We start from the raw sequence: 26,565 nt of genomic DNA on the forward strand, positions 1-26,565 counted from the left end.
ATCATGTATACGTGGATTTATGTTTCTTTGCTTCTTTGTTGTTACAATTTCAGCCTGCAGTTGCCTTTTCTTTTTTTTGTAATTTACTTTTTATTTGTTTTTCTTTTGGTACAAAACAACATACATGCACCAACTGGGCACAAAACACATAACATGGGGAGGATCTGGGTGTTAAATAAGACAGAACAGAATCAACATAAATACAGTATACACACGTACCCACACCCATACTTATCTCCACAGCTCAGTCAGTTTACACATAGTACTCGTGTATAGACATATTCACATAAATACACACCATACCCACTCCTACTTGTACAGCATGTGTCTTTATATAGCGCATCTTTGGTTTTGCATGGGCACATACATCTAAACCGAAAAAACAAAGATTCTGCACTTGGGAAAGGGAAAAAAACTTTTAAATTGGGAAGGTATGACCTTACTAATGGTATGCAAATTATACAAAATCAGGTCTTACACTTGACACATAAGAGAGCCATTTTGACTAATTTTCTTCAAAAATATCAAATTGATGTCATAGTCTAAATGTGATCCTCTCCATCACGTATATATTATAGATTATATCAATCCATTCATTTATTGTTGGTTTGTCCTTCTTAAGCCATTTTCTGGTCAAGGCCTTTACGCATCCCACTAATAACACTCCTAGGTATTTATCCTGCTTTGTGTTGCAGCTGCCTTTTCATGGCACACCATTGTGAATGTCATCTGCTCACTCTGCCTTGACCACTGAACACTAAGCAACGGTAACTCAGTTATACGCCTTTCTAAACAAACCCAGCTCAAAGCTATTATACCATTACCTCCACTGTAATTACGCTGGTTCAGTGTGGGTATTTATACATGTTTGTGAACTGTTCGCATCACTTCAATTCCTTACTATATTGTGTTCATAATATTTTGTACACTTTACGGTTCTTTTCTTACTCCATTTGATTTCTACTTGTTATAATGTACATGTAGACATATACAGTAATATTCTGTTTAATGCCTTCATACTTGTAATTGTGTGATGTTATGTGTGTCAGTCCAGGTTGATACATTTTCTAACATTCATTTATTTATTTAACCACTAATTCTGAATGTATCATTGTAGTGATTTATTTCCTGTCCTCTGTTCAAATGAAGCAGCCTGAAAATATCTATTTTTCTAATACTCAAAGATGTCTCTTGTTACATTGAAGTGACAATTAAACTAAATATGCATACATTTTAAATAAAGTGCTAAATTGGTATATTATGATTCATTCTCAACATTTTATGCTTAAGTATATACTTATTCTCTGGTGCTTCAACAGCTGAATAAATGGAAAGAAATAAAATTCTCACACAGCACTGAATCAGCTTCATCTAATTTCTTGAAGTGCTTTAAAAGCTTCATGCATGTTAATGAAAAGCTTTCACCTTCCATGGACCTCATTGTGCCCATTGTGTCAATCATTTATAGTATTTCTAAGTATGGAGGGAAAAAGTGGCTACAGCTGCATCAGTACAGGACTGTGTTATCTGAGTAGTGCTAACCTCTACTCTTGATGCTTTAGTGTCTTATATATATATATATATATATATATAAGACACTAAAGCATCAAGATCAAGTTGTTGTTGTTTATTCTTCCGGTGTTTCGGCAAAAACAGTCCCCGGTAATCCACTTCCGTTGTGGCTTTTTTTATTTGCATCGTTTTTTTTTTTATTATATGCTGCGGTGTTTTTTTTTTTGTTTGCTGCGGTGTTTCTTTTATTTGCAGCGGCGTTTGTTTTTATTTGCAGTGTTTTTTTTGTTTGCTGCGGTGTGTCTTTTTATTTGCAGCGTTTCTTTTATATGCAGCAGCGTTTCTTTTTATTTGCAGCAGCGTTTGTTTTTGTTTGCAGCGTTACTTTTATTTGCAGCTATGGCGGGTCTCGGCCACCGTACACTAGTGTGCATGCATGAACAAGCACACCTATTCCAAGTGTACTGTGCTAGAGAAGTGTACCACACTCAAGCAGGGTATATATGCACTCACACTAGCAAAATAATCCGGTGTTTATTGGACAACGTGCTTGGCCACGGTACGATTGCCTAGTGTGAGTGTGCCCTAACACTATTTCAGTGAAAAGCTCTTTACAGATGAGTGGTGAGATGCCTAACCAGGCTTTTGTGCATGTGCTATGGATTATGTAACCTCTACAGACATAGGCTGCATTGATGAGCAAAACTGAAAAGCAACACAGAGTCTCCTTCGTGCTCCATATCAGCCATAAGACTTAATTGCATTCCCCTGTATGAACTCGTCACAGGGTCTATTCAGGATTTTTGCCATGTTGACATACACTCAACAAAGCCATTGAAGCGTGAGGTCCAGTTACTGTGTTCAAACATTTAAGGCCGTAATGAAAACAGTATGTCTCTGCATATATGTCTCTGCCTTAATAAGAGACAGCTGTCAATCAAAACAGATACCACTAGAAAATGGAGACCTGTCTATCAAAAAAGACATTTGTGAAATATATAAATACATAAATTCCAGTGTAACAATAACTGTAGCCCGCCACTTAAACTCCACCAAACAGCCAGGATCAAACCAGCCATCAAAACAGAGACCTACTCAGGATTGGCTTCATGCTGAGCTTTTGACAACTGGATATAAACCATTAAGTTTCCTAAACAAGACTAAATTGAGTCCATCAGGACCAGAGCCAAGTCGAATCACTGATAACAAAAGGGCAAAAGTGCTGTTTGTTTATTTGAACGTCTCCCCCCCCGCTGATAAGTTATCATGTTTGGTCCAAATAGTTGCAGGGTAGGTGAAACAAAAACTCTGAGTTCCTCACATGCTTGAGAATATGAATAATAGAAGTCTATGTGTGACACTGCATAAACATGAGAGGCTTCAGTATGTTTTTGAAAGAATGGCTGCCTGGATGTATTGCATGTGTTTCATTTGTGAGTAAGAACAGCAGCTTCAAATGTTCAAATAAATTAGTTTGGTTATTACAAATCCAATTGAAGGAAAATTGATGGGGGAAGCAAATTCGTCATGATTAGAAAAGAAAAGTGAGATTGAAATAAAAAAGAAAGATAAGCCTTTTTTTTTTTTTTTTTAAAGAAAAACAACATTCCATGGCAGAACAAGACAGACATAGGCAGACATTCTGTCTTGTTCTGCCATTCCATGGCAGAACAAGACAGAATATATAGCAGTGATAGTGATGACCTGCTTCAAAAGGATTTATCATGTGAATCTGAGATGATCTAGTGATAATGCTTTTTTGTATGTGTGAAGATGGTACAAGAAAAAAGGTCAATAAATTAAGCCAGATGAGACCATCTTGTTTTTGAGGGGCACAATCAGACAAAACATTGAACAGGAAACAAAAATAACTACAAGATAATTAAAAGATAACAAATATGACAGACATAAAACACACACATCTCTAATAATAAGATGATAGAATTAATAGAATTTAAAGTAGAAATCATACAGGTTAAAGGTTCCAGCAGGTGCAGAGGGAGGTCAACAAATGATTCCAATAGATATGTACTTATTCTGATACCTTAAGGCTCAGTATCAGCCATCGGATTAAAGGACACATATTCACCCCTGATGCCTCTGTCGACTCTATACAAGGCATAAATTTAATTTTGTTAGATATTTTTATCAGTGTTTCTGATAAAGTAGAACGGTTCACACAAGCTTTTAAAGAGCATAGTTATTTTAGTAGTGACAGACATGAATGTTACACTGGTATTACTATAATATATCCATGACATCGAGTGTTGATATTATTTTGCATCCAAGAAGGGGAGGGATGTAGTGTCAGCAGCATGTACAGAGTGAGGGTAAAAACCAGATGTATGTCATTCATGTTATGTTCTGAGAAATTAGTGGATTTATCTATGAATACGTTACACTACAAGTACACTATCTATGCATATTATACTACCACTAAAAAATATTCTCTGTATCAGATGATCTCTGCTGTGTCTACTTGTGTTCATACTGTTAGAATAGGGGCAATGTGTTTGGGTACTCTTTGTTAAGAACATGGTCCCTTGCATCATGTTCTTAACAGGTTTTTATATATGCATTTTAATGGTCTTTTTATTCTGCTTTGAACTCTGATCAGTGAACCTTGTCAGTACTTGCCCATGTCTTTGTTTGTGCTGTTTTAAATTGTCCTCTGTTTGTGTCCTGTCTTTTAACTGTCTATGTGTAATGTGGACGTCCTCTCCTGCTACTTTAACCTGCTAATAAACAATAATTAAGATACTGAGAAACATGCCAATTGATAAACACACACGCACACACACACACACACACACACACACACACACACACACACACACACACACACACACACACGCTTACTAAGTGAAAATAGGAAGTTGTATGTCAATTCAGTGGCACCACAGAGGTGACCTTTAAGAGGGGAATTTAAACACAGGACAGGACAATGCATTTCAAACTCACTCCTGCTTGTTACTGTCAAACACTCGAAGCCCTGAAATGATAGTCTTGTAATTAAAGGAAAGGTGACAAAAGTATGTGTTGTATGCATATAATCATGTATCTATAGGATGTATATGGGGAAAAGAGGGGGGAAACAATCTGTGAGACCCTATTTTTCGGAGGCACTGGCTGTCACGGCATCTCAACCTCGTTAGCCTGGAAATGGGGACGAGGTGGGACGCACGGCGATCTCATTATGGGATGAAGCTGCCCCATTGGAGCGGAACAGGACAGGCTGGGATGGAGAGATGAAGGGAGGGTGGGATGGATGGATGGATGGATAGAGAGGAGAGGAGAGGGTTTTGGGGAGGTGGAGCGGCATTGTAAGTCCAGGTCAGGCACAAAAAACCCCCTCTCCTCTTTTGTGTGCCGGCCAGGCCTCCATTGTTCTAATCCTCATTAGCAGCATTGAGAGGAAATGTTTTTACAGGACAGAAGGCGTCATTCTGCACCCGCTTCCGGGCTAGTCCGCAGCAGAGTCCTCATACTGCTTCTCCTGTACTTACAGAACTAAAACTGCCTTAACTATAATCCAGCACAGTACAGCACAAGACAGCGGGGGGTTGAGGGCTCGCTTGGAGACACCAGCATGGACACTCCAGAGTATGGAATTGCAACGATGAGGAGAGGAAGCTATGATGATGCTGCTGCGGCTCCCCTGCGTCCTGTGAGTATTGATCTGCCATACACTGGCAAAGGTTAAAAAGATCCTGTTGGTAATGACCACTGAGTGTGACCCAGTGTGATATTCTGTTTTGTAATTGAATCTGACACCTATGTCAACATATTGGAGCATCATATTCATCTGTTTCTATATATACATATATGGGAGAGATGTGTTACAGAAGAAGCGTGAGGAAAGGACATTCAAGTCAGAATTAGAAAATTGATAATGGAAACCACTCCCTCATGTTCATTATAGGTGATGGAAGTACGGTTGGGGTCTGACCACTTTCAGTTCAGTTACTCCAAATAAAAATTAAAAGAAACCTAAAGGTCAATGGTTAGATAGCAATAAAACTCTTGAGTAGAGGTCCTTTTAAGTATCTGCAACAAATGTGTATGACCTGTCAACCTTCAGCTTTCAGTGATAGTCGTTTCTGTATAAGTGTATGCAGATACAAAATAATGAAAATGATTATTAACAAAATGTAGAACATAATCACCAGAAAAGCAACACCACTTTCCGTTATTCCAAACACCTGAGAAGTGACCTCTCTGTGTTGCTGTGTCGTGCCAATGTCTTCTCTGTTTGGGAACCTAATATATTTTTCCTTACTTTCAGTTATTTATATAATCTAACTGTTGAATGTTCATGTTAAAAGTGACCAACGTATCAAATAATGAGGTAAACGTATGTATGTGGAGGTGTGCTGGTTGGGTGCAGCTCTGAATCAAACATCGTCATCACTGTTGCTGGTCCTGGTTGTTTGCATCAGAGTTAACTTAACCACAGCTCTAATATATGTCCCCCCCCCCCCCCACCCCACCCCCAACCCCTCCAGCAGCCTCTGTAAAGCTGGCCAATCAGAACATAGGGAGAGACAGAGGCTGAACTGATGAGCTGTAAAAAGGGCCAGTGATGACGTCAGATTGTTGCTAAGATTGCTTCAAAGGTTGTTCCATAGGTTATTCACGTTGTCTAATTGTATATTTAGGATTGGATTCAGGACTTGAACATGCACAGATGTTTAATTATTATTGACAGATTTGTTTGGTCAGATGCATTTTGAAAGGCACTGACAAATGTTATTGTGCTGCCAGTGGGGGCGCCAGATCAAAAGCTTCTCATATTGGTCTTTTTTTTCTCATTTTGGCATATTAATGGGTCTAACTTGTTGAGTAATAGGGATTTTGAATCTAAATGATGTTTATTGTGGGTAATCAAGTTCTGACTGCACATCCTAATACATTACGATGCAACACAAAACAAAGAAGTGTTTGGGTCCTAAAGAATCTACAAGCTCAATATCTTTATCCACTACTAAGTCATTTCCAAAACATTGACATATAAATGTTTCTTTATGCTAACTGCAACCTACTCATGTTAATGATGTTCACTGGTTTTCCCTAACTATGCAGCTTGACCTTTCTTGAATCTTGTCATTTCCCAGCTCTTTTATCATTAAGACCTTCTATATTGGTAGCACTGGTTAGATGGAACTATGAGTCATTTATTATTTGGATAGAAAAAGATAGTAATGGACTTCGATTTCATGCAGAAAAGTTTGAATGGTTGGAGGATGGTTTTATTGAGTAACTTTTCACTTTGAAGAGCCACTTAATATTTTCATCATGTTTCAATGCTTGGATGTACTTCAACATGGAAAGTCAGTAAATCTTAAATTTGACTTTTGGAGATTCTGTTTCTATCTCTGCCTTGTTTCTTAATGACAGAAAATTATGTATGTACCTTGCATTGTAGCAGCTGTATAGGTCCTGATGCTGGTCCATCACAAGTCAGTGGACTTTGTTTGCCAACTTGGCTCTAGCCACAGAGACAGAGGCCAGAGACAGAGGCCAGAGACAGAGGCCAGAGACAGAGGCCAGAGACATTTTCTTTGTCAAATGTTCCTGCTTTTGTTTGTTTTGCCATTATTTTCCTCTTTGTCTTTAATTCCACTTAACCCAATTTCTCTCAGTTTGTCTACCAATTAGTGCAAAAGAGCAGCCACAACAAGATATAAAATCTGTTTGTTTTCTTTCACCCAAATTAACAAAAGAGTGTTGGATGGCCTCATTTCCTGGTGGGAAAATAAATAGTGAAATTAAAGATTAGAAATAATTACAGCAAAAAAGTGTCATAGTTATTTCATTATTATGACACATTAAGTCACAATTATAAGCTGGGATCTCGAAATGATAATACTTTATTTACTATCTCATAACTTTGACTACGTTGAAACTTAGACAATAAGAAGTCATAATTAGGAAATGTTTATAAGATATGTTATGTTTACTTCTTCTTTATTTCTATACATGGTAAGAAAGATCTTAATTAATGAATTATTTTAAAATAAAAATCAGATGAATAAGCATTAAAAGGATTAAATGTACATTAAGAGTTGAGTTACATTATTTTTGGAAACAGATACACTGTTTCAAATTATATAACCTCTATAAGACATATTTTGCATACTTGCTATTTTTGAAACACTGAGCAAAAATTCATAATTTCAGATGCCAATAAAGTACATTTATAAGTTGATAGAAGCCTTTGTTTCATGTTTTTTTTTTAAATTTACAATTTGATATATGACTAGACTCAAAGCTCTGCTCTAAACACTTTTTTGCTGAAGCACCTTGCTGTTGCTTGGCAACATGTTATCAGCGGTTAATCACGTGTGGTGGGGAGGTAATACATAAAGCATCAACAACAGTATGAGCAATGAAAATGATATGCTGCCAGGACTCCATATGTCATTGTCATGGATGGGTGGCTTTGGTGAGATACAAACATCTTTGTCTGTCAGAACAGGAACAATTTCTGAACCAATCTGTTTTGATGGATGAAGTGAGCTGAGGCTCGGATCTCTTTTTATGACTCATAAAACTTCATTATGTGCAATTATGGTTGTTTGTCCACCATTCACATTGCCTTTAGCTTCCAGTGCACTAATCTACAGCTGGATTCACACTGTGCCTCCTTGATGTTTTTGAAGTGAAAATATGTTTTAAGTAGACACATAACATAAACGAAAGAGAAGAGTCCTCTGTGTGTCTGCTGACATTCATTAAAGAAGTGCAATGCAAAAATGTATCTTAGACAGTTAAAAAAGGAAGTGTGTTGTTGAACATGTTCCTCTCCAGATTTACTCAAGCTGAGTTTAGTTTGATTTAAAGTGTCAGAGTGGTGTTAGTGGTGTTGATGTAGTGGCAGTTTGACAGGAGATTTTACTATTATTAGCCTCATCAAACCTGCAACTAACAATTAATCCAAACAGATGTGGCTTCATCATGCTGATGATTGTTGTTCCTTCTTGTTTTGCTGCCCACATCAGTCAGAAAACTAAAACAAAGAAAATCCTTTATACAGTATGTATGGATGCACAATTTGTCCATTGAAGAGGAAAAACATGCACACTCCATTATAGCGTGGGGGATGAAGAGACCCTGTCATCGACTTCACACAATGATAAAAACAATGAATAAATCAATGAATATTGGCACTTATACAATTGTAATGCCAGTACTGTTAAATCTGGGTTGCAAGGACTGGGGAACCAAATCAGCAAAGCCTTCAGCTCTGATTGTTCATTACTATATATGTTTTTGTCCTTCTTCATAACTCGTCCTAATGGAAGCCTTCCCACATCTGATAAGGCTACAATTACATCAGCTTGGAAGTTCAGTCTTGTGGTAATTTGTGGAAATAGGTAGTGCATATTAACATTTAAAGCTCAATCCATCTACATGCAGCAATGCTAAACTCTAAGGTGGATGTAGCAGGGTGTCACATCACCCATTGGTTTGCCATGGGCTCGGTTTGAGGACCAGAAATGCAGCTTTTGCTTGCTCCCATCTTTTCCATTTGGGGTCAAGAGCCTTCCAAATAAGGAGGGCAAAGTATTGCTTTTCATGGTCTGCAGTGGTGTACTGCAGGTAACACACTTCACTACCTCAGACCACAATGAACAGCGGAAACACAGAATGGTTCAGACTTGGGTTTAGCACACTGGTCTGAGATAGAATCAGGCTGAACACAAACACACTAACCCATAATCCTCCAACGTCACTTCCTGCCGCTGACGTCACCCGTGTTTACAAAAGTACGTTACCCCGCCAGACCGGGACGCCGAGGGGCATTGGACTTCCCCCTAATGGATTAAACTCATTAAACTCAAATTCAGCAACAGTCTGAGTCAAACTTGCTAAGATTTCTTCCAGATCTGCTTGTGAACATGAATCATGCTGGACTGCTAAAAATTGTAATTAATTAATACAACCTTGAAATTATAGTGCATATGTTATTTAAAGTAGATGATTGACAGTGTGAATCTCCCAGTCTGTTTTTTTTACCTATTCTTTTCATCTGAATATTAAAAAAGGCCAATTGCTCCAAAACTATCCACCAAATGTGGTTTTGGAAATAAAGTTCAGCTGCAGGTCAGTCATGTGCAATTTCATGTACCATTTAATAGTGTAATAATAAAAATGTAAATTTATTTCCATAGCAAAATGCAACACAAAGTGCTTAACATGAAAATAAAGAATCACAACATTTATGATAACACAAGGATCAGGAGAGACTGTACTACAACACCAAGTTTAATCAGTCATCAATAGTTTTTCAATGATATATTTTGGAATGCAGAGGGTGGATGAGTTATGTTATCATTCAAATATTCATTCAGCAGTGTATCTGACCCAGCTGATATTGTCTTCAGATTTAAATCTCACCATGAAAACGGAGCCTGTAGCTTGTAGTCTGGCTGTGTGAGGTTTATAAAGCCTTGGGAAGTCCTGATACTACTTTTCTATTTACTTTTTCTTTTACCGTTTACGATTCTGTCCTTACAGTAACTTCTAGCATCTGTGAGTGTTTGAGTGTTTCACTTATGTTACTGAGATGCAAAAGTGTTGACTAACACCTCACAGCTGCTGATTTGCAGCAAGTGTGAAAGTGTGGGTGTAGTATGTCACGTACTGTCGGTGGTGTAAGTACGGTAATTGTGATTGAAATGAAAAGCCCATTAACCCATTAACATCACATAAAAACAAATACCCTGTCATTATTAATTAACATGATTACATAATGTTTCACTTTCTTGCAGCACCTCAAACACTTGGCTCAGAGACGGCGTTCTGCTCCATCCCTAGTGTTTGGGAAGGCATTGGGGATGCCATGGTCTCCAATCAGGTGTGTAGATCATTTTCTTCCCTTATTCATACACTCACAATGGAGAGCTGGAAGCATAATAACAATCTTTTCAATGTTTTGCCTTTGGTCACTGAGCAGTTTTTTTTGTTTGTTTTCTTTACATCCTATTTTCCAGTCCTGAGATTCAGAGTGATATGGTGAAATTGGCATCTGCCTCAATAAGCTGTGTATTGTTCTCAGTTATTTGAGCACATGCTGATGAATCTTTGAAACCTGATTTAAAGTTAATGCTTCTCGTTCATTTATTCAACTGTAAATGAATTGTTATGATCGTGTTGAAAGACAAGATCCAATTTTCCTGACACAGCAGGGAAATCAGAGTTAGCAACATCACAAGCAACACAGAAGACTAGGGATAAAGAGAAGGTAGCAAACAGGCAAGTTATAACATTTCATTTTTAAAATACCACATTTCTCAGTAAAATCCATTTTGAATCTGAAAATACATTAGATTTGACGGGAAATTGTCAGAAATGTCAAACCTAAGTCATACACACACAGATAAGGAGGCAGTTTCACAACATAAATAACAAATGTTGCTGATTGTTTCACCTTCTGTTTGCACTTACTGTACCCACACTTTTACACTGCAGCAGGTGTTGACTCAGATAGTGAATGTGGGTCTTCAGACACAAAGCAGGTGTTCACACATGTCTGTAGTAACATGTTTTGGGGGATATTATTTGTCATAGTGTTAAATTTTTTTGGAGGTGGTAACCCTAACCCTAACAGAGAGCAGCTTAGATTCGGCATCATTAAAACATACACATCATATATATATATACAAGAAATTCAACTTCTGTTTTTTATGATTTATTACATTAAAACAGTGTTATACTGCACAATAAGACATCTTGGGTTCTTCCTACTTGTTGTAGCCACGATTGTACTGCTGGCTAGAGGTGCAGGATATGCATGTGCAGTGAAAAATGAACCCACGGTGAGTACAAATGTGAGGAGAGCAAAAAAATGGCCAAAACTGCTTGAGGATACACTGTACAGTATTTATTTGATGAATGCGAACAAGCAACTGTGTTTGTTCCTGAATTGCAGCTTGGAAAGAAAGGTGCATATGCACACTTGCACCTTGAATAGAAGTAAAACTCAGGCTGCATCAAGCAACATCTGTGCTCCAGAGAATAGGCTTATTTGATATGAAGTGCAGAAAAATAAGTTGCACATAATTTGAAAACAAGAGAATGATCTATTCTCAGTTGAGAAATTACAATTTTGGACTAAAGGAGAATATTGCAAGCAATGGATTGCAGCAATGACTATTGGTTGAATATTGATTTTAAAATCTCAAATGTTAAAGCGGGAACACTGGTGTATCAGGTGTGATTGTGTGGCTAATGAAATAAATGGTTTACATGGCAGCTGGAAAGAAAGAATTTCCCAAAATAATTGACAATAAAAATATTTTTGAGTTGCAGCCCTCATTAAAATTCTAACTATGGCCCAGTGGTACTAGAGGATACTGTCCATCAAGAATTCAGGTTGTTTGTGTATAAAGCCACACATTTCAACATGTATTAAGAAACAGTGAAATAATGTTGCAACTTCCTGTTGACATACAGCCACAGCCAAGATGAAGGAAACTCTAGATTTAAAGTAAAATGGTAATTTTCTGACTACTGCCAACAAGGTTTACTTTCTCTTCACTGCAGCCTCCAGCCTACAGAGGGCAGCATACATAGGAATACAATTTCACATTGTCTGTTGTCATCATAGAAGAGAATGTGCATACTGCATCCCCCCTTTGATCTCCCCACGTATTTGACGTCATGAACGTCATGATATCACCTCGATATCACCTCGATGTGGCCTTCATGGCTCACAAGCAACACAGCCCACTTTGCTCAGGCCACAAACACAGATGTCCCTGAGGGGAATTTACGGGGTGATGTTTTGCAACCTGTACCTTGCACAAACTCTTAAACCGCGCTTACAACCACGCCAGCTCTGAGGGCCATGCTGTTTATGTGATATTGATCTGTCCTCCATTTCAAATTGTTAGCTTTGGAAAATCTGGGCAACTGGTTATCATGTTCAGTCCTCTGCCCTGAGAATGTTGAATGTGACCTTTCAGACTCAGACTGACTTTAATTGACTGTTATACAGACACCCACTAACAGCTCCCTCAATATTATAATGATGACAGGAATAAAGAGCACAGCACAGAGGACCACATTTAAACCCATGTCAACATTCAGTAACAAAAACTTAACACATAAACACTCATCAGAGTTACAATTGTACCATTTTAGTTTATTATATTGTGAGGTAGGTGGTTATACTTTACAGAAAGTGAATTATAAACTTTGGACGGACTCCTGGAGCTGAAACAGGATAAATGCTTTAGATTGATCTGCACACGACACTCAAACAAAAATCTATGCTCAGTATAAATATCTCTAAAGACTCAAGGCATAAAATATATCCACAAAACAACAGCTGCTGTGGGAGCAGCAGCTGTTGTGTTCAGTCAAATTTCTCATTCTTTAGCACCACAGAGTGAAGTTTAATTCAACCAGGTTAGGGGTTAGGGGTTAAGGTTAGGGTTTTTCTGCTATTATGAAATTATGAAATGCTTATTATTCTTAAATTATAGAAGCATAGTTACACCATTACACTTCCTCGTTATAATCTGAGCCATTTACTAAAACTACTGAGTCACATAAGCCTCAAAACATTTCATGTCTTGCTACAAATCTTAAAATAACCGTTTTTGTATCATACATGAACTGTGACAACAATATGAGTTCATACTGAAAGTTCAGGAACTTGATTTCAATGAAGTTTCTGTATTTTCAGTAATATTTCATCTGGGGTTGAGCTGCTCTGAGGTCCTCTGGGAATTTAGAAACCTGACGGTTATAAATTGTACACATTTGAATTTATTTAAACCACTGATTCCAGTGGGGGTTTTTATTCAAATGTTTAAATTTAACGTCTTGACGCCAACACTTGCTTAAAATTATAATATTCCAAATAATTGTGTTGACATTGCTTTGTAAATGTGAGGATTGTCTGTATCATAGACAGTAATCTGAATATTTGTGGTTTATGGACTGTTGATGAAACAAAACAAGATATTTAAAGACATCACCTTGCTCTTTAAGACATGATAAGGGGCATTTTTCACTGTTATCTGACATTTTACAGTCAAAATGGTGAAGTAATCAAGAAAATAATCAGCAGATGAAAGGATAGTGAAATGAATCACTCATTACAGGTCTAATTCTGGCTAGAGCTCATTCTCAAAAACGATGTTGCTGGACAGAGAAACAAAGTTCATTGCCAGGCAGTTGCCAACAGTCAATTTTTTACTTTGTCTTTGGCTCTGTCACGTCATAACACACCTACAGTCTGTGTTATATGTTTTAATGTGTAGGTTGACCAACACCTCCGCCAATATGTCTGACAGTAAATCTTTACCTCATTGAAGGGCTGTCACAGTAGTCTGCATTAAGACCACCAGAGCACTAAGTGGGCGACTCTATCAAAGCTAAACGAGAAATGTCAAACACATCCTACTCTCACACCTCCACCCCTTCAGAGCTCAAACACACACACACACACACACACACACACACACACACACACACACACACACACACGCATGCACACAAACACAGAATTTCCTTGTGGGGGGAAACTTCCTGAGTGCAAGTTTCATTGTAGTGGGACTATAAATCACTGACGTAAAAAAGGTCACCATAAGAAATACATTTCAATAATAAAAGGGCATAGTTGGTTGAAGAATGATCGCTATATAACATTTAGTTTATTCATATCAAAAACAACAAAGAAAATCAAACAGAAAGTGATTTTAGGACAGTGTGATTGTGATTGTTTACAACCATGTGAAGATTAAACATAATACAATCACTAATTACATTTTTAAAGGAATAGTTTAGCATTTTGACATATCCATTTTCTTCCCATGAGTTAGATCACACCATCTCTGTATGCTAAATACAGTATGAAGCTACAACCAGTTAGCTTGGCTTAGCATAAAGACTGGAAAACAGTCTGGCTAAATCTAAAGGTAAAAAAATCCACCTGCCAGAACTTCTACAATTCATTAATAAACCATGTTAAATCATGTTTGTTTAATTGGTACTAAACCAATCAAATCAAACCAAATAAATCATTTAACTCTCAGCATGTATTTTTTGTATTTCAAATGTATTTCTCAACTTCTTTTAGTCACAAATGTCCAATTTAATAGTGATTTGAAAGCTCTCATAAGTCCTTCAATTACATATTTTGGTTGATTTCTGATGTTTGTTTAAAACTTTCTGAACCTCACCACTTCAAGATGATGGCTTTCCCACTGATTTGCCAGTATTATATGTGTCACCTTTAGTCAACAGGGAAATTACCTCTGCTTCTATAATTTAAATTTCTGCCCTGAGTATAGAGTCAGTGGGAAGAGCAGTGACCAAAAACTGGTTTCATAACCATTTAGAACAAACAACTCTTACTTCTAGCCTGCATCGTGAGTTATGTGTTGGATTTTTGTGGAGACCCGTCGAGGTAGCAGGGACATTAACAGTTTGAATCACTTTCTAAAGAAATACAGATTATTTTATTATCAGACTCATTTAGTTTGTTAAGTCTTGTGAAATGTCATGTGAGATCAGAGGTAATCCTTTCAATAAAGCTGCTGTTTTCTTATTCAAGATAATCTTGTTTGACTTTTGGGTTGTGTGGAAACATGGAAGTCAATAAGAAAGAATATAAAAATAGACATTAAAGCAAACTTAGATCCAAGAAGACCCTGTTTCCTCCCAGTAATGAAAGCAGACATGATATATCAATATGATATTGATCTGGTGAGGTAGGTGATGACTTCACTCACATGTTTCTGCAAATCAAAACATTATTCCACGCTCTCTGTGATATTTGGTGATGGATCACTGTGTTGGAGGCTATTGATTAAAGCTAGTGAATGCGTTTACTTTACAAAGCAGCTGCTTGGTTTTTTCAGGTCACTAGAACCTGTATTCAACCACAAAAACACAACAGCAGTATCACCTTACTTGCCTTTTGAGTTGTTGCCCATTATTGTGTGTGTGATGTCGTTGATGTTCGGTAGTTTCCAATATCACACACAGAGGAAGTGAAAGAAACTGGACAATTCAAAGCTAACTTCAGCTATTAGTGTACTGTTAGTTGATACATTAGTGTACAGGGACACTTCTAATGGTCACTAAATAAAACTAAATAAAAGAAGAAAAAGTTCTGCCCTTTATTTTGAGTTTTTATTCCCAACATCTGCTTCTTTTGTGATATAGCAGCTCCTTTTACTTCTTTAGGTCTTGACTATATATTCAAATGAGACAATCTTGGGAAGTTTTAGAGGTAAAAACCACCTGCATATCAAACATTTTCTGACAGCTGTAATGAGGGGTTGCAATCCAGGACATTGCTTTTACTCAACAGGTCACAAGGCAAAGAGGTTGGAACAGCTGACTTGCCTCAGTTGACTCTCATAACAATTTTATTGCTCTCATAGTATCATGGCCTTGAATTCTAATAAGTTATAATCTATCCCATCATTAAGATTAAGAACAAATGTCTTGGAATATTTATGAGTAGATCTAACTGCATTCATAAAGTTCTCATCCAATATTTATGCAGTGTGTTGCATGAATATTGAAAATTTCGTTTCAGGGGATCCGTTAATATTCACACTTACGTGAAACACAGCTGGCGTGGTTAACTGTAAAACAATGTCATTAGACTGCTCTTCAAACATCTGAAATTATGGAAATATGGTTATGAGCTTTCTTGCCAAGACAAAGATGAGAAGATGGAAACTGTTGTTGAGAATGGTACCAATCTTCTCATTTAACTCTTGGCAAAAAACAAGTGAATTTATTTCCCAAAATGACAAATTATTCCTTCAAATTTCTTTAAGTTTCTTGGTTTGGTTCATTTAAGATGTTGTATATTGTTGTTGTCCATAAAAACTGTACTGTACCTCCAAAATGTCACCTCATGGAAATAAGAGAATCAGCCTCAGTTCAAGTTTGGTGACCATATGGTAGACACTCCATTAAATATCATGTAATCCTTTATCCTGATCAACATCACACAAAATGATAGATTCATGGTTTTCAAGAGTCTGATCTGGCTGTGACTGGCCTTTGCGTGTGTCCTCTTGCCCAGGGAGGAGACTTCCTGCTGGGTGGCTGTGGAGCAGAGTCCCTTCGTCCTTGGCCTCACTGGTGAGAACGGAGAGCTGCTTCTGGACGAGTGTGTTCAAGTCACCGAGGGCACGAAGACCAGGGAGAGACACCTCTTCCTCTTCCACGATACTATTGTCTTTGCTAAACTCAAGTAAGAGCTGTATGCTGTATGTACTCCATGTGTAGATGGTGATAGTCAGTTATCAGCAACAACATAGAAAGGAAAATCAAAGAAGTGTCCCTTAAACCAAGCATGATGAGTGTGACACAACTGAATCAACTAACAAAACCCCCCAAAAAGAAATCGAGTGTGGGTACATTTTTAATGCTGATGTGGCAAACTAATACATTTCTACTGAAACAAGTCATGTATTTGTACAGTTGGAATGAGAGAGCGAAAGAGGAAGTAACAACAAATCGTGCATTTCTGGGCTTCACACTCGGACTCTTAGGGAATCTCCCAACGTTGTTTTTAGTCACTGCGACTCAAATAAACAAATGGCATGGTAGTTCCCTCTGAGCAGTCACGTGAGGGGAAACACAGAAATAGAATATACACCACCAAAAAAATCATCCTATCAAATAATGTAGTTTAAGATAAAAGCCTGTTAAACATGATATGTCTGTGCGTAGAGATGCACTTATTAGTCAATCATCAACCATCAGAAAATGATGTGAATTATTATGTGAACAATCAGCATTTTTTTAAGGAACGTTCACTTGGTACAGTTTCTCAAATGTGAGGATTTGAAGTTTTTATGTATCATACACTGTTTGTAAGCTGAATAACTCAAATGGTTTTTGAGACAGAACAAGAGGTCTTCAAGACATTTGAAAACACCCCCTCTTTTAATGGCCATTTTATCAATGTCCTTAAATTTTATAGACAAAACATTCAATCGATTAACTGAGAAAATAATTGGCAGGTTAATAGATCATGATCATTAATTACAACCCTACCTGTGAGATCATTCACCTTTTTCCTTAATACTGGTTCAATATTCTCGCAAGTGACACATACTGACACATGAGTGAAATCAATGAACTGCTTTTTAGACGGTGCTTATCTTTAATATTGCATTTCAATTACTTCCTGTATTACTATTGTTATTATTGGCAGTGGATACAGTTCTGAAATACTGAAATACTACAGTACTGAAATAATGAACATAAACAAAATTAAAGTTGCTGCAGTAGCTGGCTGCATGGTTTAGTCAGATTAGAGCTGTTTGTCAAAGCCGATGGAAGTTTTTGAGCTAGTGAGTCGGAGGCGTATTGCACTCATCTCTGTACCACAACCTGCCCATTGTTCCAGTAGGTGTGCACAGCTGGAACTACAGTATGACCAAATATACAGACTATTTTGAACCGATATATATGAGCATTACCTGTAAATATGATCGTATTCAGGGCTATCAAGGGTTCATATTAGTTTTTAGTCTTTTTTTGAGCCGAGGCTTTGAGCCTAGGCTTTACACAAAATGAAAAACACTGTTTAAATCAATTTGCTTCATCTCATGATTTATATCAGTTGATGATGATGATAACAATCTTGCCAGGAGAGCAACCATTTGAGGTGAATATTGATTTCCTTTCTTGTGGAGAGATCAATATCAGTCTTGTGTGTTCATTAAGTAGGGACCTGGAGCTATGGGGTTATTAGCTTTAGCTTAGCATAAAGACTGGAAGTGTGGTGTAACAGCTAACAAAAGTATGCTAAATCTCAATCATTAACACTTAGCAGCTTTTTTGTTTAATCTGTAAGATGACAAAAACATAAAGTACAGTCTTTATAAGCTAATCGACATGTAGCTCTACAACTTTACAGAATGCACAGACATGAGAGTGGTATTATCATTTTATCTAACTCTCAGCAAAATGTGGATATGCAAATTGCTCATAGTACTAAACTATGTTTCTAAATGGGTCAGGTTTAGGGGTGCTGGTATCAGTGTAAATTTTAAACTTTTGACAAAGCCAGGCTAGCTGTTTTCCCCAATCTTTATGCTAAGCTGAGCTAAACATGTCATGGCTAAGGTGTTTAAAGGGGAGTTAAAGGGGACTAAATATATTTTGGGTGCCATTGGGAGCCCGTCATATTTACCCCAGAGTCCCCAGTGTTAATCCAGCTGTGTTTATTTATTTCTCACATATTTCATATTACATCTAACTAGCTGAGCATCACTTCTCTCTGTATACCACAACACCTCATGAAGCCCCAAGCTCACTCCCTCTGTCTTCAGCCCTCTCTGACTCTGACTTCCTTTTTATTCCTCCAATCTATCAGCTCCCCAGGATCCAGTCAGCACTTATCTGCTGCTAACACTTAAGAGTCAGCGGGGTCGCAGTCCAATGTTGTTTTAACCTGAAGTGTGCTTGTGTGGAGGTGTACCAGGAAAAAGAATTATTCCCCCTCTAATCATTTACTCATTTAATCATCACTGATTGTTGAAAGTGTTATTGAGCCGCTTACTCTGCAAAAGCTCTTTATTCAGATTCCACTAGCACCTCTCATGACACCTACCTTGAATGTAGGCTTCAGTTCAGCCAATCTTGATATTCTGCTATAGTGTAAAAACCATGTCTAGGAAGCTGTTAAGTTTTAGCCTCACAGTTTGGTTCAAGAATTGTTACAGCGAACTCTCAGACCTGTTATTTAGACACATGAACTTTGACTCCTAACAATCTTACAACAGAATCACAATAACAGTTATTTACCTCATCAAACCCTGATAATCAATACTTGCATCACAGACTATTGTTCCACACAATGTTTTCATGTGAAGAAATCAGTTTTCTAGTCAAATATAAAAGACCATTGTTCTGTACATTAGATTTTTTTCAATACAAGCTCTTAATGATAATGTTATGTCTTTTATTTCTGTTTCCATCTTAAAGTATTTCACAAGAAAGAAAAGCAGATTACAACAAAAAAGAAAGATAAACCTTGCTTTATTAGTGTATTACAAAATCAATAACGGTTGTTGTGAGAGAAGAAAAATCAATCGCAGGGACAGATATTTATGGAACAGAAACCTTTATTTCAATCTTTTTAAAAAAGTGATAAATAGAAACAACTATTTAGATGGCGCCTTTCTCGTGTGCTTTTGTTTTTGTACAGGTCGACTGCCAGCTACCGTCTGAAGCACAGAGTGAGCCTGGAAGACATCTGGCTCTACGGTTTTGAAGATGAAGTGGATGATGAAGAGGGAATGACGGGGGATATTGACCTCAGGGTGACCCTCGTCTTGGCCTGGGATTTTACATTTTGTTTCGTGTGTTTCCGGTGAGCTGACACTCGGCAGATGAGTTACATACAAACAGCAGCGCCTTTTGTTTTTATGCCGATTGATTATGCTTAGCTAAGCTAAACAACTGCTGACTATAGCTTTACACTGAACAGACAAACATTAGAGTGGTCTGGAATTAAAACTGATACTCACTACTGTTTGTTTGTTATTTAACAGCCTTTTCTTGTATTTCATCGGCTTACTGAAACCTGATGTTGTTCATGGAATATCTGCACATGTTGTAAATGGCCACATGATCTCTCATGAAAATAGGGAAGTATCAGAGAGAAAGTCCTCTATGCAGCATCACAAGACAAGAGTTGACAAAATAGGAAGTGCAGAGTTGGCTGCCCAACCAATCCTGCTGTGAGGGGATTATCAGCAGCTGACTTTTAGAAATGCTGTCCTTTACTGTAAAGCTGAAGTGCAGGAAAAATGCTGTCTCATAACTCATGTTGTAACTGAGCAGCACTTTTTCTCAGTGAATTACTGTTTAACTGAAATTCAGTTGAGAAAATGAATTTGTGGAAGTCATTTGTGTTATTCGTTGACTCCCACGTTTCTCGCAAAGCTATTAGACCCAAACCATGAAGCTTGTCTATTCCAAGAAGATGATGAATCCCCTAGAGAGTTTTGAGTTGTTTTGTTTGAAAATGATTTTCTGACCTTCTTTGTTCTAGTAATGATTCAAGTGTGTGAAAGTTTCATTCCTTCTCACCGACACAGAGGCAGATGCCACGTGCTCACCAGCTGACTATTTCTTAATATGCATACGGCCATATGGTACAGCAAAGTGTGTGGCATTAATGGCTACAGGGCATAACAGGTTAACTTCAATGGGATACAGGTATAAACGTAGACATACGTATCTGTTTCCGTCAGTTTCCACTCATGGACAGCTGAACCACAGCAAGTATAGTCTAGAAGGAAGTGGAAGGTGTCTGGTTGGGGGCCGCCGTGACGCTGCTTCCTGTTCCCATGACTGAGCTACAATTTCCACCCAGTTTATTAAAAAGAGACTGTGGGTGCACACTTCGTCTCATTCCGCCCACTGTGCTGCCGGCCTGTTTGATTCTCTCTGTGGATTAGTAACTCACACCATGCTGTTATTTTGCCTGCAGCTCGCCTGAGGTGAAAGAACGCTGGTTAGATACTCTTCACGGGTAAGAACTAATATCATTGTTGTTGTTTAGATCAACAAATTGTAAATATTCATCCAGTCATGAGCTTTAGCCAGATTGTAAAGAATAGATCAATACGAACTCTGAAATTATATTTCAATTCGATTCAGAAAATTGATATTTCAACATTTAAGATAACGTGGTGTAGATGATATGATAAATATATAATAGATGATATGACCTAATATGTTGTCAGTCTTGTCTAAAAGAAATGATATAGTTTTGTGTTGATCGACTGTTAAGATGACAAAAAAAAACCCATGACCCAAGAATTCTTTTGTGAGGCTATGTAAAATCAAAATGACAACTAAAAGTGTGATCATTCAAGCAGGTGGTGCCTATGGTTTGGGTATAAATCTATATTTTATGGTGTTTTTTTTCATCACAGAAAAATTAAAGACGTGCAAGTGAGAGCTGGTTGTGCTACTTCACCACCAGACGTCCTCATGAAGGTGTTGAGTGGCAGCGTCGCAGTAAGTCTATCACAGTCTGCTCTATTATGTCTAATATGATCTCAAATAGAGCTGTTACTTACTAATCTTTTTCTCTCTCTGTCTTTGTCTGTGTCTTTTTTTTTCTCTAGACCAAAACTCTAACAGGAGGTGGCATGGAACAATTTATTGAGCTTCCACTTGATGTAAGTAAAAACTCAGTTTCAGCTACTGAAATTAAAGGTGTTGAAGCGAAACAGTTGTTTATGAAAGACACCTGTACTTTTTCAGTCATGCTGAATGATTAATCAATAAACAGATTTTAAGGATATAAACAGCTTCTGAAATGTGTGTAACTGTAAAAAAAAAAAAAAAAAAAAAAAAGTAGCACAATTTGAAAGAGAATGTTAAATTTATAATGTATAGAATACAATTTGTTGTACGATTTTGATATCACTCATTCACGTGTTAGTAGGCATGGACGACGAGGGCGTGCGTTGTGTGCAATTTGAGGAAACACAACCCCCTCCTTTTTTTGTGCCTGCCCGTGTTCCTCTTGCAAGCTCATAGTCACATCACTTTTTATTTATTTTGTTACCAGGGTAATGCAAAGATCTCTGCCCAGTCAAGGCCGTCGAATCACCAAGATGACAAGATGCAACCCTCTACTGGTGAGTTTGAAAATCGTTTTTTTGCAGATGTCTCTCAGTGACAGTTTTGATGAAAGGGAGGGGCCCCGTAAAATGTGCCATGTGTTGAGACATGAGAGCAGAAAAAGCAACCACAGAGACAGAAAAAGGAAATCTGACTGTTGATAAGAGTGTGCAAATGAAGAAAAACAGTTTTTGCCACATTAGCACGACTCCATGTTGCACGGACTCTTAGATCATTCTAAATGAAAGCGTTACATAACTGCATACACCTGCAAAGCTGATGGAGAAAACATTTTTTCTCTCCTCAGAAACCAAGTGGAACCTGGTGAGGAGGCTGAGAAAGGGATCCAGTTTCATCAGCAAAGCAAGCCGATCAGATGCAGACACCAAGCCTCAGCTGTTTGGACAGCCCCTCTGCAAAACATGCCCAGATGACTGCTCACTTCCTAAACCAGTCACAGTAAGTTGACTTTCAAGTTTAAATGTCAGATCTAATCTCAAGTCTTTGTTTGAGGCTGAATATAATTATTTTGACATGTCATTTGTTTCTGAAACATGGGCCTAAATGAAATTTTCTGTCTTCCTTGTGCAGAATTGCATCCTATTTTAAACAATTTAACTACTGTATGCTGCACCTCTACATATTTTCTCAGAATTTCTTAATGAGGACAGGAAACCACACATGTACCTAAACTACCTGTTGATCAGCTCAAACATGCACTCAACACACATATTGTTTCTGCTTTTACTAAAACAATCTCTCCTTTCCTTTATCCCCACCCCTCACCAGGAGATGCTGGTGTGGTTGAGGAAGAAAGGGCCGTCCACGGAGGGAGTGTTTCGGAAACCGTGCAACAACAAGACCATGAGGGACATCAGAGAACAGCTCAATAGCGGTGTGGAGGTGGAAATGGAGAGCCAGCCTGTCGTCCTGCTGGTCGGGCTACTCAAAGTATGTTCCCATCCTGATCTGTCTGTGTGTTTGTCTCAGAGTCAGAGTCCAAATATGTGAAAGCATAACGCATAATGCATCTGTAATACTAGTAGTATGTTCAGTATTTGTATAGTATAGCCACAACCACACTTGCTGCACCATTGGGCTAATTATAAGTATTATTACAGCTAGCTCCAGGTGTGAAAAATAATGCACTTTGAGGTTTTTTTCTTCAGTGAGTCTAACAATGCACTGTCAAAGATTAAAGCAGTTTTTAGTGAGTGGTTCCCTTGATATGTGTTAGTTACTGTTCATCATCAAATATTCAAGACAAGCAGAAATGTATAACCAGATCGTTTCCATTAATAAGTTCCTCTCTTTGTTATGACAGAGTTTTCTGAAGGAACTTCCTGGCAGCCTGCTGGTGTCTGAACTTTATGACAAGTGGATCAAGGCTCTGGACAATGAGGACACCGAGCGGAGAGTTCTGGAAATCATAAAGTAAGCAATCAATAGCTGCTAATGAGTCCTGACCATGTAAAGTGCAATTTACCAACAACACTGTGATGCCCAGCTTGTGTTTATGGATGACATTTATGAATGAAAGGTTACTTGTCTGGTTTTTTCATGATTATGTGGCAAGAAGTAAACTGACGGGTATTTTGAGGGGAGTTTCGCACAGCATTCACAATATCCTCCATTTGAAGGCTGAACACAAACCACTTCTTCTTTTTAGTCTGTCCACTGTTTTTAAAAAGGAAGAATCTTTGAATAAAAAAGAGCGCCAAGCTAATGTGTTCTTCCTCTTCTTTCTTTGCTTCCTTCCCCTTTTGCTACCTGCCTATCAGGGTGCTTGATATGCTCCCAGGGCTCAACAAACTCCTCCTGCAACATCTTGTTTGCGTCCTCCATCACATCCTTGAGAATGCTGACATCAACAAGATGGACGCCTACAACCTGGCGGTGTGTATCGCCCCCACACTTCTGCAGGTGGACGGCACCCCGCTGGATGAGCAGAAGGAAAAGATGAAGAAGGTAGAAAGTCATGTTATGAATATACTTTCGCACTTTAGGGTGTTTGAAGCTGTGTGGTTGACACTGCAAAAAACCTCAAAAGGTTTCATAACTAAGGGGTAAACTTGCATATACTCTTGCTTGTTTAGTCAGGTGCTAATAAAAAAACACACCATCTTAACTCGGTGAATTCCTGTACTGTGTCTGGATTGTATCTGTATCCTGAACAGCAGCTTTTGATTTTTTAGAATTCTTTATCTAATACTTAAGTTTTAGTTATGAATATTGATTGTTGTATTTTGACTTATGCTCCTTTTTCTGATTTTCTACAGGCCACAGAGCTAACTCAGTTCTTGATTGAGCATTTTGACATACTTGGAGATAATATCCCAAATCTTCTGGATACTGATGAAGGTAAACTGACATATCATTCAAATTTCTGTTGTTACTGGGGACATTTGAACAATTTGAGTAAAAAGGCATAAATATTGTATGTTTAGAGATCCTAATCAGGCCTTCCTTCCCCCACTCTGCAGACTCACTGTCCTCCCAGCATCATGACTCTGCATATGACAGCACGGACCCAGATGGAGATGGAGAGGCAGGAGAGAGTACGAGTTCCAAAAACAGAGAGTGTGGATCATCTTCTTCACTTAGTCCAAGCACAACCACCTCCTCTTGGACATCTGATGCTGTCTTCAATACAAAGCTTGAATACAACCGTCGCTGCTCTGAGCCTATCATCTTCCTCTCACCTGATATTGAGAGCCTGTGCTGCCATGCCAGGAGCCATGATGACTGCTCTATGGAGAGGCGGGACTTTGAGGAGCAACCTTTGAAAAAGCAGATCTCAGATGACTCCTTCTTGCTCAGGCGACAAGGTGGAGTAAGGCCAGGTCTGTCTTTTCCAAAACTGAGTAGCAGTCGCAACATGGATCCACAGCTTTACACTGCTTATCAAGGCAAGGACTGCTCATGCTCTTCTCTGGAGAGCGCTGCCTCCAACCAATCAGAGGGTTCTGTTTACACCAGTTCTCCAGTGGGGTCACCACCCTGCTCCAGGAGAGCAGACCCTCCCTCAGTGGGTGCAAAGGCTCAGCAGGACCTTGCCAGGCCGAATTCAGAGGAGAAGAAGCGTTCACAGTCTATGAGAGTTGCCAGTAAGGTCCTCATGAGGACAAGGAGCTTAGGAGCCTTTAGCAGGAGTAGCCTGAAGAAAGACTCCCAAAAGGAGAACTCCTTTCCTTGTGAAACACTCCAGGAGGACTCTCAGAATGAAGCAGAGTCTCCAGTTGAGCCTATGGGAAAGCCTCGCCCTCTGTCGGCCATTGTGGTATTCAGCCATATGGACAGCAGGCTGCCCAGCAGGCCTCCGTCATACCATGAGGCGGTGCAGAATACATGTCTTCCTCCACAGTATCGATCAATGACTGTGCAAGATGCCATACAGCTCCGGTCCCGCCCGTCGTCTGTAAATTATGACTACCCAGACTGTTTTGCTCAAGTGACACACAACCAAGTCAATGCCCCAAAGCCTTTCCGACAGAGAGCGATGTCTGAGTCTGTGTCCACAGGCCATCATGACATGGTGTCACGGAGATGTAGCCAACCTATGTTTGAGGAGCTTTCTTACACCAAGGAGTCTTATGTTTGACTGACTTCTGAACAGTTTCACAGATTGGAGTTTTAGTTATACAACCATTTCTTGAAGGTAGAAGGAAAAAAAAGAAAGGTGACATCAAAGGGCAATGATAACAAACCAGTTTTCATATGTTGGCATCTTTGACTAAGACTGACACTTGAATGGCAGCACTGATATGTGAAATGGAAAATGAAAGGCAAATTGGAAAGTGCTTTGTCCATTAAGGTACAAAAGAGCTCTATAAATACAGTCTATTTACCCATCAACCTTTCATTCATCGAGATAATTGTAAGAATGTCTGTGCTCATAATTACACCTTCTTCCTACCCTATATCTTACTTTTCAGTGTTTTTTGGTTGGTTAAATTGAGAAACTGCTTTTTAGGCTCTGGACAGTGAGATTCAATATGTTGTACAGGTTACGAAGCAGCTCTGTGTGTGAGAAATTTTTGTATATAAAGTCCAATCTGTTCATTTTTCACTCTTTCACTTTGAATGAATGTCAGCTATGTGCAACATGGTTGCACTTTCTTAGTAGTACTGTTTAGAGTACATATTTTATAAAATATGTGACTGTTATGATAGATATTTAGTCTATCACAATGAAGCTATGAAAACACAGATTACTGTGAACAAAATATGCTATGAGTGTTGATTTTATATGTTATGTATAATGTTTTGTAGACATAATGATATGCACAGCATAGCATGTTGAGCACTCAGACTTTTATGCTTTTTGTAAATCTTCTTCACCTTGCATGGTCTTCTTTTCCACTACATTAAAGCACTTTCCTTATGTTGAGCTATGCTTTGTTTATTTGTATGCTA

The 26,565-nt window shown here is 38.3% G+C and overlaps 1 protein-coding gene across 1 annotated transcript; it reads left to right on the forward strand.

Annotated features, from left to right (window-relative positions):
- Positions 1 to 5,101: 5,101 nt before the first annotated feature.
- On the forward strand, positions 5,102 to 26,295 carry tagapb (T cell activation RhoGTPase activating protein b). Its single transcript, XM_053336712.1, has 14 exons — positions 5,102 to 5,179; positions 10,287 to 10,372; positions 16,574 to 16,744; positions 19,715 to 19,879; positions 21,005 to 21,046; positions 21,453 to 21,537; positions 21,648 to 21,701; positions 22,097 to 22,166; positions 22,457 to 22,608; positions 22,939 to 23,100; positions 23,474 to 23,583; positions 23,931 to 24,117; positions 24,429 to 24,510; positions 24,633 to 26,295. Exons 1-14 carry the CDS (start codon positions 5,102 to 5,104, stop codon positions 25,748 to 25,750), a joined length of 2,562 nt encoding a protein of 853 aa, XP_053192687.1. The 3' UTR covers positions 25,751 to 26,295.
- Positions 26,296 to 26,565: the final 270 nt, after the last annotated feature.

This window comes from Scomber japonicus, chromosome 17, assembly GCF_027409825.1.
Source record: "Scomber japonicus isolate fScoJap1 chromosome 17, fScoJap1.pri, whole genome shotgun sequence".
NCBI lineage: Eukaryota > Metazoa > Chordata > Actinopteri > Scombriformes > Scombridae > Scomber > Scomber japonicus.

What these genes read in the sequence shown, in the direction of transcription:
- tagapb (XM_053336712.1), top strand. Translation starts at nt 5,102, where the DNA reads ATGGACACTCCAGAGTATGGAATTGCAACGATGAGGAGAGGAAGCTAT. An exon ending in TTTTGTTTCGTGTGTTTCCG is followed by an intron (nt 19,880 to 21,004) that starts GTGAGCTGACAC and finishes TTTTGCCTGCAG; the next exon opens with CTCGCCTGAGGTGAAAGAAC. An exon ending in TGGTTAGATACTCTTCACGG is followed by an intron (nt 21,047 to 21,452) that starts GTAAGAACTAAT and finishes TTTTCATCACAG; the next exon opens with AAAAATTAAAGACGTGCAAG.